Source organism: Macaca thibetana, chromosome 4 (assembly GCF_024542745.1).
Source record: "Macaca thibetana thibetana isolate TM-01 chromosome 4, ASM2454274v1, whole genome shotgun sequence".
Classification (NCBI taxonomy): domain Eukaryota; kingdom Metazoa; phylum Chordata; class Mammalia; order Primates; family Cercopithecidae; genus Macaca; species Macaca thibetana.
This window is the reverse complement of record NC_065581.1, coordinates 102,497,257-102,512,937: the sequence shown is the minus strand read 5'-3', so window position 1 is coordinate 102,512,937 and position 15,681 is coordinate 102,497,257. Positions and strand designations below refer to the sequence as shown.

The 15,681-nt window shown below is 41.2% G+C and overlaps 1 protein-coding gene across 2 annotated transcripts in view; it reads left to right on the top strand.

The window, feature by feature from the left end:
• PREP (prolyl endopeptidase) overlaps positions 1 to 15,681 on the top strand; it is a 134,285-nt gene that overhangs the window by 78,790 nt on the left and 39,814 nt on the right. For both annotated transcript variants that reach the window (XM_050786713.1, XM_050786714.1), the window contains exon 10: positions 819 to 922. In XM_050786713.1, coding sequence (XP_050642670.1) covers positions 819 to 922 — 104 coding nt within the window. The remainder of the gene's footprint in view (positions 1 to 818; positions 923 to 15,681) is intronic.

Here is a 15,681-nt window from a genome sequence, read left to right as displayed (position 1 = left end):
GGGAGGCTGAGGCAGGAGAATGGCATGAACCTGAGAGGCGGAGCTTGCAGTGAGCTGAGATCCGGCCACTGCACTCCAGCCTGGGTGACAGAGCGAGACTCCGTCTCAAAAAAAAAAAAAAAAGAAGAAGAAAGTAAGTAGTAGCATTAAATTCGGGAAATGTTTAATTAGTGTTTCGTAAGCTGGAATTCTTAGTATGTATAGTAGTCATTTTGTGTTGTGCACAATTACTGGGATCATCCAAATTGGAAAGGCAATTTTGTAATTCCTACTGATCATCTTTGGTCCGTGATTGCTGTCCACATGAGTGTCCACAGAGAGGTAGGTGTCAGGTAGCAGGAGCCCCAGAGTGTTTATCAAGAGACCCCTGACTGGCTCTTGACCCTGGGCAAATCACTTGAGGTTTTTGTCAGTGACCTCCCAGGTCAAATGGCGCTAGATGAAGTCTACCACTTTTTTTTTTACCTGAATTCCTAAGTGACCCAGCTTGGGGAAGACCAGTTAAATTTCCGCAATTAGGTTTCTCACCTTTTCTCATATTCGAATCTTCTAAAATGTATACACTTACTAGTGTTGTAAAAAAGAAGGCTGCATGAGATGGTGATGATGAGGATGAACACTTACATAGCACCCCTCATGCCAGATTCTGTTCTAAGCACTTGTCTGCAGTGAGCCTTCGACTGTGGTGGGGATTAACCAAGTCCCTGACAAATAGTCCTCTCTTGCTATTACTGGCATTTGGTTGTGGTTTGTGATCCTTGCCCCCTTTGCATCTAGTGAGTCCCGTAGACTAAACCAAGCCTTCTTCTACTTTTTAGGTATCATTTATCACTGTGATCTTACCAAAGAGGAACTGGAGCCAAGAGTTTTCCGAGAGGTGACCGTAAAAGGAATTGATGCTTCTGATTACCAGACAGTCCAGGTATGGAGAATAAGATCTCATTAATGTGAGAGTTAGGAAGTCTGACTTTCAGGCTGGGCCATTCACACTGCAGCTTATCAGAAGCGGTGGAGGCAATTCATGGTAATACAGACAAGTATTTTGGAGCCCCCACTGTTGACGGTCATTGAGCCAGGCACTCAGGATTCAGCAGTGAGCTGGCGTAGTCCCTGCCCTCCCCTAGCCTGCAGGTTCTGCTCCTATGGCTGCTACTCTTGGACAGGAAGCTGGAGTTCTTTGTACTGGGGCTCCTATTGCAACATTTCTGTCTGTGTCGGTCTGCTTGCTTGATTATGGGTTGTGTTCTAGCTCAGGTCTTTTGGCGTTGTAAATAACATGGGGATTTGCTGTATGTAAAGTATTGACTTAAGTGCTGTGAGTCAGTGTTTTTAGTCTGAAGTTCATGTGCATTTCTGCATGGCACAGAGTAGACAAACATTTGAATGCATAAATTAATTAATTGTCATGTCACCACAAGCTTCGTCTTTGGCCACCATCTTTTCAGGTTAAGAATCTCCTTTTTTGTTTTTTCAGCTCCCCAAGGGTACTGAGTCTTCCAGAAACTGAATCACTGGTTGATTGATGATGATGAAGAATGTCTCTGTTCCTTTGCAATGAGAGGTTACCAGTAGGGCACCAGGTGTTTATCAAGGCCCTCCCACCTGGAGGGTTGGACCACACAGGTCACAGATTAGGAATCAGAACATTATTTGTGAAGAAAGATTAGAACAAAGAGCTCTGGATGTTCCCCACCATGTTTCTGTGAAACTAGGGCATTATTATAGCTTGGTGAATTACCCTTCAGTTGGCTAGAAATGCTCTAGATAATAGGCTACATCTAGATCATGAATAAAGCTTTGTTTACAAAAACAGGTGGTGGGCTGGATTTGGTGTAGAACTATGATTTGTCAGCCCCTGTTCTATATCAGCATTTGGCACACTGGCCTTCTGTTTTATTGGAGAACACATGCCCGTTTGTTTACATACCGCCTGTGGTTGCTTTAGTACTTAGAGTGGTTGCAGCAGAAACTCTATGGTCCAGAAGGCCTAAAATACTTAATATTTGCCCTTGAAGAAAAAGTTTGCAGAATCTTCATCTATGTAAATAGCATTTAAAAGCACAACATTCTTGATAGACAAACAGGGCCAAGAAGATGTACAGGGTCAAGAAGCTCTGTCAGACAGGCCTGAAATCCACCTGGGGCAAGTCATTTAACCTTTCTGCCAGTTTTTTCAACTGTAGAGTAGAGATTGATAGTATCTGTTTTTTAGGATTCCTGTGGGATTATTAACAGAGAAGGTATATTAAAGAACTGGCAGTAGAATATAATCTATTTTTTTCAATCAACATTAGAACTAAATATAACAGACTTTTAATTTCCTGTTTGTTTGGCTTCTTGTTAGTTTTGTTTTCACAGTGAGCCATTGCCTGGGGCGAGATCCTGTAGGGGCCTGTAGCCCCTGTCTGGTATTTTCACGGTTCATAAATTCACCCTTATCCTATATCTTCACCCTCATCCTATATCAATCTTTTAACATCAGTTCACTTTTAGTCTGGCATTCTTTGCTGTTTTTTCTTTTCTCTAATTTGTAGAAAATGTGTCCCTATCAGCTATGACATTTGGTCTTTTCAAGGCCTAGTTCTGGTCCTTGCCTGGGTATCCCCAGCAAGGATAGGTGTGCCTCTCCTAACAGGAATGCCAGGGACACCCAGGCAGCACCCAGCAAGTGTTCTCTCCTCTGGTCTCAAGAGCACAGTCTCAGCTGCCCTAGGTAGGATGGGGTAGGGTTGCCCAAGAGAGATCCTGATCTTCTCATGCCTATGAGGGGGCTCAGCTCTGTGTAAAACAAGACACGGTTTTCTCCTTTTTTCCACTTCCCACAAACATTTAATACCCAAGTGTATAACTGCCTTTGGAGTGTGGGGAAGGGAAGGACCCCTATAATAATGACAGCTGCCAGGGAGGATGCTTCTTCCAGGGAAACACCTCTTTTTTTTTTTTTTTTTTTTTTTTTAAATAGGTTTAAGTTCTAGAGCACATGTGCAGAACATGCAGGTTGGTTACATATGTATACATGTGCCATGTTGGTGTGCTGCACCCATCAACTCATCATTTACATTAGGTATATCTCCTAATGCTATCCCTCCGCGCCCCGCCCCACGAGAGGCCCCGGTGTGTGATGTTCCCCTTCCTGTGTGCAAGTGTTCTCATTGTTCAATTCCCACCTATGAGTGAGAACATGCAGTGTTTGGTTTTTTGTCCTTGCGATAGTTTGCTGAGAATGATGGTTTCCAGCTTCATCCATATCCCTATAAAGGACATGAACTCATCCTTTTTTAATGACTGCATAGTGTTCCATGGTGTATATGTGCCACATTTTGTTAATCCAGCCTATCATTGATGGACATTTGGGTTGGTTCCAAGTCTTTGCTATTGTGAATAGTGCTGCAGTAAACATACATGTGCATGTGTCTTTATAGCAGCATGATTTATAATCCTTTGGGTATATACCCCGTAATGGGTTGGCTGAATCAAATGGTATTTCTAGTTCTAGATCCCTGAGGAATCGCCACACTGTCTTCCACAATGGTTGAACTAGTTTACAGTCCCACCAAGAGTGTAAGTGTTCCTGTTTCTCCACATCCTCTCCAGCACCTGTTGTTTCCTGATTTTTTAATGATCGCCATTCTAACTGGTGTGAGATGGTATTGTGGTTTTGATTTGCATTTCTCTGATGGCAAGTGATGATGAGCATTTTTTCATGTGTCTGTTGGCTGCATAAATGTCTTCTTTTGAGAAGCATCTGTTCATATCCTTTGCCCACTTTTTGATGGGGTTGTTTTTTTCTTGTAAATTTGAGTTCTTTGTAGATTCTGGATATTAGCCCTTTTGTCAGATGAGGAGATGGCAAAAATTTTCTCCCATTCTGTAGTTTCACTCTGATGGTAGTTCCTTTTGCTGTGCAGAAGCTCTTTAGTTTAATTAGATTCCATTTGTCAATTTTGGCTTTTGTTGCCATTGCTTTTGGTGTTTTAGACATGAAGTTCTTGCCCATGCCTATGTCCTCAATGGTGTTGCCTAGGTTTTCTTCTAGGGTTTTTATGGTTTTAGGTCTAACATTTAAGTCTTTAATCCATCTTGAATTAATTTTTGTGTAAGGTGTAAGGAAGGGATCCAGTTTCAGCTTTCTACATATGGCTAGCCAGTTTTCCCAGCACCATTTATTAAATAGGGAATCTTTTCCCCATTTCTTGTTTTTGTCAGATTTGTCAAAGATCAGATGGCTGTAGATGTTTGGTATTATTTCTGAGGGCTCTGTTCTGTTCCATTGGTCTATATCTCTGTTTTGGTACCAGTACCATGCTGTTTTGGTTACTGTAGCCTTGTAGTATAGTTTGAAGTCAGGTAGCGTGATGCCTCCAGCTTTGTTCTTTTGGCTTAGGATTGTCTTAGTAATGCGAGCTCTTTTTTAGTTCCATATGAACTTTAAAGTAGTTTTTTCCAATTCTGTGAAGAAAGTCATTGGTAGCTTGATGGGGATGGCATTGAATCTATAAATTACCTTGGGCAGTATGGCCATTTTGACGATACTGATTCTTCCTATCCATGAGCATGGAATGTTCTTCCATTTGTTTGTGTCCTGTTTTATTTCATTGAGCAGTGGTTTGTAGTTCTCCTTGAAGAGGTCCTTCACATCCCTTGTAAGTTGGATTCCTAGGTATTTTATTCTCTTTGAAGCAATTGTGAATGGGAGTTCACTCATGATTTGGCTCTCTGTTTGTCTGTTATTGGTGTATAAGAATGCTTGTGATTTTTGCACATTGATTTTGTATCCTGAGACTTTGGTGAAGTTGCTTATCAGCTTAAGGAGGTTTTGTGCTGAGACGATAGGGTTTTCTAAATATACAATCATGTCATCTGCAAACAGGGACAATTTGACTTCCTCTTTTCCTCATTGAATACCCTTTATTTCTTTCTCCTGCCTGACTGCGCTGGCCAGAACTTCTAACACTATGTTGAATAGGAGTGGTGAGAGAGGGCATCCCTGTCTTGTGCCAGTTTTCAAAGGGAATGCTTCCAGTTTTTGCCCATTCACTATGATATTGTCTGTGGGTTTGTCATAAATAGCTCTTATTATTTTGAGATACATCCCATCAATACCGAATTTATTGAGAGTTTTTAGCATGAAGGGCTGTTGAATTTTGTCAAAGGCCTTTTCTGCATCTATTGAGATAATCGTGTGGTTTTTGTCTTTGGTTCTGTTTATATGCTGGATTACATTTATTGATTTGCCTATGTTGAACCAGCCTTGCATCCCAGGGATGAAGCCCACTTGATCATGGTGAATAAACTTTTTGATGTGCTGCTGGATTCGGTTTGCCAGTATTTTATTGATGATTTTTGCATCGATGTTCATCAGGGATATTGGTCTAAAATTCTCTTTTTTTGTTGTGTCTCTGCCAGGCTTTGGTATCAGGATGATGCTGACCTCATAAAATGAGTTAGGGAGGATTCCCTCTTTTTCTATTGTTTCGAATAGTTTCAGAAGGAATGGTACCAGCTCCTCCTTGTACCTCTGGTAGAATTCATCTGTGAGTCTGTCTGGTCCTGGACTTTTTTTGGTTGGTAGGCTATTAATTATTGCCTCAATTTCAGAGCCTGTTATTGGTCTATTCAGGGATTCAAGTTCTTCCTGGTTTAGTCTTGGGAGGATGTATGTGTCCAGGAATTTATCCATTTCGTCTAGATTTTCTGGTTTATTCACATAAAGGTGTTTATACTATACTATTCTCTGATGTTAGTTTATATTTCTGTGGGATCAGTAGTGATATCCCCTTTATCATTTTTTATTGCATCTATTTAATTCTTCTCTCTCTTCTTCTGTGTTAGTATTGCTAGCCGTGTATCAATTTTGTTCTCAAAAAATCAGCTCTGGATTCATTGAATTTTTTGAAGGGTTTTTTGTGTCTCTATCTCCTTCAGTTCTGCTCTGATCTTAGTTATTTCTTGCCTTCTGCTAGCTTTTGAATGTGTGTGCTCTTGCTTCTGTAGTTCTTTCAATTGTGATGTTAGGGTGTCAATTTTAGATCTTTCCTGCTTTCTCTTGTGGGCATTTAGTGCTATAAATTTCCGTCTTCACACTGCTTTAAATGTGTCCCAAAGATTCTGGTACGTTGTGTCTTTGTTCTCATTGGTTTCAAAGAACATCTTTATTTCTTCCTTTTGTTATGTACCCAGGAGTCATTCAGGAGCAGGTTGTTCAGTTTCCATGTAGTTGAGTGGTTTTGAGTGAGTTTCTTAGTCCTGAGTTCTAGTTTGATTGCACTGTGGTCTGAGAGACAGTTTGTTATAATTTCTGTTATTTTACATTTGCTGAGGAGTGCTTTACTTCCAACTATGTGGTCAACTTTGGAATACGTGCAATGTGGTGCTGAGAAGAATGTATATTTTGTTGATTTGGGGTGGGGAGTTCTGTAGATGTCTATTAGGTCCACTTGGTGCAGAGCTGAGTTCAATTCCTGGATATCCTTGTTAACCTTCTGTCTCATCGATCTGTCTAATGTTGACAGTGGGGTGTTAAAGTCTCCCATTATTATTGTGTGGGAGTCTGAGTCTGTTTGTAAGTCTGTAAGGACTTGCTTTATGAATCTGGGTGCTCCTGTATTGGGTGCATATATATTTAGGATAGTTAGCTCTTCTTGTTGAATTGATCCCTTTACCATTATGTAATGGCCTTCTTTGTCTCTTTTGATCTTTGATGGTTTAAAGTCTGTCTTATCAGAGACTAGGATTGCAACCCCTGCCTTTTTCTGCTTTCCATTTTCTTGGTAGATCTTCCTCCATCCCTTTATTTTGAGCCTATGTGTGTCTCTGCATGTAAGAAGGGTCTCCTGAATACAGCACACTGATGGGTCTTGACTCTTTTTCCAGTTTGCCAGTCTTTGTCGTTTAATTGGAACATTTAGCCCATTTACATTTAAGGTTAATACTGTTATGTGTGAATTTGATCCTGTCATCATGATGTTAGCTGGTCATTTTGCTCATTAGTTGATGCAGTTTCTTCCTAGCATCAATGGTCTTTACATTTGGCGTGTTTTTGCAGTGGCTGGTACCGGTTGTTCCTTTCCATGTTTAGTGCTTCATTCAGGAGCTCTTGTAGGGCAGGCTTGGTGGTGACAAAATCTCGCAGCATTTGCTTGTCTGTAAAGGATTTTATTTCTCTTTCACTTATGAAACTTAGTTTGGCTGGATATGACATTCTGAGTTGAAAATTCTTTTCTTTTAGAATGTTGACTATTGGCCCCCACTCTCTTCTGGCTCGGAGAGTTTCTGCCGAGAGATCTGCTGTTAGTCTGATGGGACTCCCTTTGTGTGTAACCCGACCTTTCTCTCTGGCTGCCCCCAAAATTTTTTCCTTCATTTCAACTTTGGTGAATCTGACAGTTATGTGTCTTGGAGTTGCTCTTCTTGAGGAGTGTCTTTGTGGCATTCTCTGTATTTCCTGAATTTGAATGTTGGCCTGCCTTGCTAGGTTGGGGAAGTTCTCCTGGATAATATCCTGCAGAGTGTTTTCTAACTTGGTTCCTTTCCACCCCATCACCTTCAGGTAGACCAGTCAGACGTAGATTTTGTCTTTTCACATAGTCCCGTGTTTCTTGGAGGTTTTATTCGTTTCTTTGTACCTTTTTTCTCTGAACTTCTCTTCTTGCTTCCTTTCATTCATTTGATACTCAGTCACGGATACCCATTCTCCTAGGTGATCAAATTGGCTACTGAAGCTTGTGCATTTGTTCTAGTTCTCGTGCCATGCTTTTCAGCTCCATCACATCACTTTAGGACTTCTCTACACTGGTTATTCTAGTTAGCCATTCGTCTAATCTTTTTTCAAGTTTTTTAGCTTCTTTGCGGTGGGTTCAAACTTCCTCCTTTAGCTCGGAGAAGTTTGATCGTCTGAAGCCTTCTTCTCTCAACTCATTAAAGTCATACTCCATCCAGCTTTGTTCCGTTGCTGGTGAGGAGCTGCGTTCCTTTGGAGGGGGAGAGGCCTCTGATTTTTAGAATTTTCAGCTTTTCTTCTCTGTTTTTTCCCCATCTTTGTGGTTTTATCTACCTTTGGTCTTTGATGATGGTGACTTACAGGTGGGGTTTTGGTGTGGATGTCCTTCCTGTTTGTGAGTTTTCCTTCTAACAATCAGGACCCTCAGCTGCAGGTCTGTTGGAGTTTGCTGGAGGTCCACTCCAGACACTGTTTGCCTGAGTATCAGCAGTGGAGGCTGCAGAAGAGTGAATATTGTTGAACAGCAAATGTTGCTGCCTGATCGTTCCTCTGGAAGCTTCGTCTCAGAGGGGGTACCTGGCCGTGTGAGGTGTCAGTCTGCCCCTACTGGGAGGTGCCTCCTAGTAAGGCTACTCGGGGGTCAGGGACCCATTTTAGGAGGCAGTCTGTGTGTTCTCAGATATCAGACTCTGTGCTGGGAGAACCACTACTCTCTTCAAAGCTGTCAGACAGGGACATTTAAGTCTGCAGTGGTTTCTGCTGCCTTTTGTTTGGCTGTGCCCTGTCCCCAGAGGTGGAGTCTACAGAGGCAGGCAGGCCTCCTTGTGCTGCCTCCACCAGGTCGAGCTTTCTGGTGCTTTGTTTACCTGCTGAAGCCTCAGCAATGGCAGGTGCCCCTCCCCAAGCCTCAGTGCCGCCTTGTAGTTAGATCTCAGACTGCTGTGCCAGCAATGAGCGAGGCTCTGTGAGCAAGACTCCATGGACGTGGGACCCTCTGAGCCAGGCACAGGATATAATCTTCTGGTGTGCCATTTGCTAAGACCGTTGGAGAAGCGCAGTATTAGAGTGGGAGTGACCTGATTTTCCAGGTGCCATCTGTCGCCGCTTCCCTTGGCTAGGAAAGGGAATTCCCTGACCCCTTGTGCTTCCCAGGTGAGGCGATGCCTTGCCCTGCTTCGGCTCACGCTCGGTTGGCTGCACTCACTGTCCTGCCCCCACTGTCTGACAAGCCCCAGTGAGATGAACCCAGTACCTCAGTTGGAAATGTAGAAATCACCCGTCTTCTGCATCGCTCACGCTGGGAGCCATAGACTGTAGCTGTTCCTATTTGGTCATCTTGGAACCACCCCAGAAATACCTCTTACCACTTAGTATGATTGGAGTGTTTCCCCTATTCGATTGTTTTTTTTTTTTCTGTTCTAATAATGGTAATATTCTTTATAGATGACAAGCTAGTTACCACCTAAAAAAGTATTGTTTTCATTTACAAATGAAAAGATAAAACATGACAGCTAAGCAAGTGCCTCTGTGGAATACAAATCTACCAGCCGCATGCATAGCAGCCTGGAATGTCCAGGTTAAACCGAGTAGAACATGCTCTTAGGCACCCCCAGGTGCCTGTGGCAATGGAACACTCTCAGAATTTCCCTGTACCTGGATCTCCACTTCCCAAAGAAAACTTCCTGGCATTGAGCCTCTTAAATACTTACAATTTTTGTACTGCTGTAATATGAGGAATAAAAAGACTCATGGTAAATATTTAAACAGTAACTGGACAGTACAGATTTTAATGTGTTGCTCTTCGTTTCCATATTTAGAAAATGCAACTTTGCCCTATGTATAATGCCAATAGATCTTTTATCTACTGATTATGTACCTCGTACATGTTGTACTGTTATTAAAATAGAATTCTTTCATTGTGTAAAAGGTGCCTTTGAAACACAATATGACGTCACAACAGCATTGTCACAACAGCATTGACTTGTATGGCTTAAAAATCTGTTTTGCAGTGGTTTAGATTCAAGTGTATGTATGCAGCAGAGCTTTGACATGCAATGAGAGCGTGACAGATGTTCTCACATTTTGATCAGGCTCTTGGCAGTGTTGCCAACAATGACCTACCACTGTAAAAAGCAGACTCTGGAGAGAGATTTGTGGATGAATGGAAAGCATTCTAATGGTGCGTAATAGAAGCCACATTTTTGATTCTATTACACTTTATTTTCATTTTCAGTTACTTTAGGATAATGTTACTTTTGATTCCACTTGACCCTGGGGTTTATATTTACCCCATAGGTGACTTGAAAAGAGTATGTCCCAGGCTGTCTGTCATTTCTTCATTCATTCTGTGAGGCATATTATCATTTGGATGTGAATACTGCAGCACAGATTACTCTGCATGGTTAGTCAACACTGTGACCAAGATCTCTTTTAATGGTGCTGCCTACCTGGTGGTGTAGCTGATAAAATAGACCAGCCAGGAGAAGGAGAAGGGCCAAATAAACATGGCTAAATGAGCCACAGAGTGCTCCTCTTTGTGTGATCTGTTAACACATTCCTTCAAGACCCTGAGCATCTCGACTGGGAAGGTGAGTGATCTGGTGTCATATTTTACAGACAGACACAAACAGAGCTGCTGTCTATATAACCTTTATCCATTCCTGATTATAGCTGTGGGTAGAAAATTGATCTGTACCAGAAATACAATTTTGAAAATCTGATCCTAGAAACATTGTCAGTTTATCTTCCAATCTGGAACACAGTTATAAGAATTAAGTTTTAAATAGGTTTATCAAATCTGCAATTGATTCATCTTTTTCCTGCTTTTTATTGTAAATGACACAACCATGTAATATTGATTAGAACTTGTGTGCCATTGTCTTTTAAAAATAAGTTGAAATACTGAACATAGAAATTATATTTGTAAAACAGATTTGGTGGTAAGTGAATTTACCTGAAAAATCTGTCTACATTTACAATCAGCAATATGTTTCATTTTAAACAAAGTGAAGTCACAGGGAAATGGGAGTTAAATGTAGCCTATCAATAAATATTCATAGTATGATATGCAACGCCAGGTACTGTTTGAATACAAAGAAATTCCAGACATAAGCACTGCCCCTGGGAAATTTACAGTCTGACTGGAAAGTTGAAACATACAGATCTGAAAAGATCGAAGAACCCAAGGATGTTATCACAGTGGTCGGGGAAAGGCACAGGCTTCGGTCGGTGCTGTGGTGGTCACAGGCCATCCTGGCTGGGATAAAGGAGGAAGCCTTCACAGGAGGAGTGGAAGTTAGGCAGGGCTTTGAGGGAATGGGTGTTTTTATAATGTCCAGTTCCCCACTGAGATTCCTGAACAGTTTTACCACTGTCCTTTGTTCAAAGATTGCTTCTGCCTTTTTGTTACAGTAAATTCAAGAAAATAATAATCCTACCCTCAGTACCCTGTGCAATGGTTGCCTGGGGCACTTCTCTGTGGATGAAATAGTGTACTGTGGTTGAACGTGGTGTCACAAAGGAATGTAATGTAGCAGAAATACACTTTGATTCCTCACTGTTTCATCTTTGTTAAGCCAGCTAGAGATTGGCTTTTCTTTCCAAATGAAAGACAAAATTTATAGACCTGAAAAGAACACTTAACTGAGTCTATACCCTGAGTCAACTCCATTAACAAGTGTCTACATTTTATAAAAATCAGTATAAATTAAGAAAATCCAAGTACTCATATTTTAAGAAGGGGAGCAAACTTAATACCAAGGAAAAATAATCAAGATTTTATAAGTAGTTAACACTGATTTTATTATCTTTACTGTTGTTCTCTTATACTTAATAGGAATTTGGCTTTTCTGGGGATTACCTGCTATAGTACATATGAAACATCAATAACATGCCTAAGGCGGTTTGCTTTGCAGCCGAGCCAAAATGCTAAAGTAAGAAGATTCTTTGGCTTTACCAACATGCCTTGGGGTGGAGGGAGTGGGATTTTTTTTTTCCCTTTAATTCAGATTTTTCTAATCTTAGTTATAGCTGATAGGTGCTTACTAGCATATAGGCTTTGCCATTCAAAGAACATATTCTCAGAACATTAATTAGTGTTTTAATACTCATTAACTTCTGCACCGAGTTCATGACACATACAGCTTTTGAGTGTTGCCTCATCCACATCCTTGGTGAGCTGACTGTTGAACGGGTGGCAGTGTCTTCCCACAGCAGCGTGTTCGTGTGATTGGGTACAGGTCAGAAATTTTCAGAACGGTTTAGTGAAGGACGAATGGGGCAGCATTTTCAAAAAGCAGCTTTTCAAGAGGTCACTGCTTTCATACGATTAGGAAACTGCTTGAATTGCTATCAGCTGTTCTTGACGATCTAGTACCTGAGCGTTTGTGTTATTTTTGATATTATGCTTCACGGTGACATATGTTACATTAGAATTTCACGCATCGTGCAGGCATTCTAGATTGAGAGCATAATATTCATATTCAGAGTGTACGTACTCGTGTCCCTTTCTCCTCCTCTGGATACCAGCTGTGTGATTCTGGAAGATAAGTCTGTTTTCTTGCTGTCTTATAATAGAGAAGTAAGTTATATGGCCAAAGTCTGTAGTTGCTGCAGTCTCTACTCCACTCTACATAAATTCTCTCCTGTGTCTAAAAGAGGACATTACTTTGCAGCAACCTGAGACTACGTAATCTATGATATGGTGAATGGGTGTGTGTCAGCTGGCTTATAAAGATGTTTGTTAGGAGGTGACGTGCATTCTATCTGCTTATGTCTTATTGGTGAAAACGTACACTCGGTTGCAGAGGCTTGAGATGTAGTTTTATTCCCAGAAAAAAAAAATGTGGCCAGCTAAAAATTAGGGCCTTTTTATCAAGGAAACAAGAGGAATAGATAGGTATTGGGGGACAACTAGCAGTCTGCCACACAATGCAAAAAAGACCCTCAGCAAGAGCTTTTCGGTGTAGACCCTGAGATCAGGGCACCCAAATGCCATCTGGTGGCCAGGTACCTAAATCTCAGGATCAGGGTTGGAAAAATGAAAGCTCCTAAAAAATAGAATTTTCAGATATTAGAATTGTTGACAGCAGAAATCACACACTACAAAGACAGAAGCACCTGTTCAGGAGGCACTCCTCCCATGAAGAAAGAAATTTAATACTGTTTCTAGAACATGAAGCGTGATGCAAGCGTATGGGAATATTTGGGCATTAGGATGGACTCTGAGGGATTGCCTGGCATGGTGAGGAAGCTGCGTGAGCTAGTGTCCAGATGACTTTCCAGGTGTTTGATTCTCTGCTAAGTCAGCGTCTTGCCTGGGATGACCCAACTCCCAACTGCCCTCCTACACGGTCCCTGAGCAGGATGTGGACACAGTCCATCCTTTGCACCTGCTGTTTGGAATGGAAGCATGGCACGAACCCACCTATAGAAAGGTAATCAGGTCCCTAATTTTATAGCTGCCTCCTTTGCTTTTTCCTAGGGGGTATGTTTTTCCACTAATGTGATTCTGGCCTCAGGACAAGTTGTATGCCTTCCAACTGCATGTACGTTAGAGTTAATCTCATAGAGCCCTCTTATTTTACAGACAAGGAAACTAAAATTCAATCAGTGTAAGTGTATTAACAGAGGTTAAACTGTTAACAACTGACAGAGCCAAGACTGGAACTTAGAACTCTAGATCTATGTTAATCCTGCACATTTTGTTATCAAGATAAGTTATTCTCTCTGTAGCTCAGGGTTTTTGTTTTCACCTCTTAAACAAACATACTAGCCAGGCACAGTGCCTTATACCTGAAATCCCAGAACTTTGAGAGGCTGGTGCAGGAAGATCACTTGAGACCAAAAGTCCAAGACTAGCCTGGGTAACATACCAAGACTCCATTTCTACAAAAAAAAAAAAAATTTTTTTTTTAATTAGCCAGGCACGGTGGTATACAACTGTAGTACTAGCCACCTGGGAGGCTGAGGCAGGACGATCATTTCAGCCCAGGAGTTCAAGGTTACAGTGAGCTATGATTGTGCCACTGCACTCCGGTGAGACCCTATCTCTAAAAAAAAAATAAAATAAAATTAATTAATTAATTAATTAATTATTAGACTAAATGGCCTCTAAATCCCTAAGCTTTCTTACTTCTAAAAAGTATAGTTTCTACACCATGTAAGTATCTTGTGATTACTTTGTAGATCCTTATAGACCCTGTTAGATAACAATACTCAGTGTAAAAGGGGAGATAATGAGGGACCACAAATTTGTATTTTTATGACTTGTAAATATGATTTATTTAATGACTTGTTTTATAAATAATTTTAAATATTTTATAGTGAATGTTAATGTTCACTTCTAGTCTCCTTGTTACATGTTAATGGAGATTGTACTGCTTTTTCATTAGTTTATTTATGTCATACAGGCATACCTCATTGTATTTTGCTTTATTGTATTGTACTTTGCAGATTCCTCATTTTTTAAAAACTGAAGGTTTGAAGCAACCTTGTGTTGAGCAAGTCCGTTACCACCACTTTCCCAACAGCATGCGCTCAGTTCATGTCTGTACGTTTTGATAATTCTCACAATGTTTCAAGCTTTTTCATTGTTACATCTGTTATGATCTATAATCAGTGAGCTTTGATGTGACTCTTGTCACTGTTTTGGGGCATCACGAGTGTGCTCATAGGAGGTGGTGAATTTAATTGAAAAATGCTGTGTGTGTTTTGACTGCTCCGCCCGTTGGCTATACCCTCATCTCTCTCCCTCTCCTCAGACCTCCCTGTTCCCTGAGACATAATCATGTTAAAATTAGGCCAAATAATAACCCTACAGTGGCCTCCAAATGTTTAAATGTAAGGGAAACATGAACAACTCTCACTTTAAATCAAAAGCTAGAAATTGTTATGCTTAATGAGGAAGGTATGTCAAAAGCCAAGATAGGCCAAAAGCTATAGGTGCCTCTTGCACCAAACAGCCAACTTGTGAATGCAAAGGAAAAGTTCTTGAAAGAAATAAAAAGTGCTATGCCAGTGAACACATGAATGGTAAGAAAGCAAAACAGCCTTATTGCTGATATGGAGAAAGTTTGAGTGGTCTGGATAGAAGAGGAAACCAGCTGCAACCTTCCCTTAAGCCAAGGCCTAATCCATAGCAAAGCCCTAACTCTCTTCAGTTCTGTGAAGACTGAAAGACATGAGAAAGCTGCAGAAGAACGTTAGGGAACTAGCAGAGGTTGGTTCATGAAGTTTGAGGAAGGAAGCCATCTGCATAACATAAAAGTTCAAGGTGAAGCAGCAAGTGCTGATGTAGAAGCTGCAGCACGTTATCCTGAAGATCTAGCTAAAATAATTGCTGAAGGTGGCTGCCCTAAAACATTTTCAATAGGCAGAACAGCTTTCTGTTGGAAGAAGATGCCATCTAGGACTTTCATAACTAAAGAGAAGTCTGCCTGGCTTCAAAGTTTCAAAGGACGGGTTGTTTCTATTAGGGGCTAATGCAGCTGGTGATTTTAAGTTGAAGCTAGCGCACATTTACCATTGTTAAAATCCTAGGGCCCTTAAGAATTGTGCTAAATTAGCTGGGCACAGTGACTCATGCCTATCATCCCAGTGCTTTAGGAGACCAAGGCAGTAGGAACTCTCGGGCCAGGAGCTCAAGATGAGCCTGTGGGATCCCATACAAAATTTCTCTACAAAAAAATTAAAAATTAGCCAGGCATGGTGGCATGTGCCTGTAATCCTAGCTTCTCAAGAGGCTGAGACAGGAAGATCACTTGAGCTCAGGGGTTCAAGGCTGCAGTGAGCCATGATGGCACCACTGCACTCCAGCCTGGGTAACAGAGCAAGACTTTGTCTCTTAAACAGAAATGAAAAAAAAAAGAAGAAGAAGAATTGTGCTAAATTCACTCTTCCTGTGCTCTAGAAATGGCCTGGATGGCAGCACATCTGTTTACAGTGGTTTACTGAATCTGTTA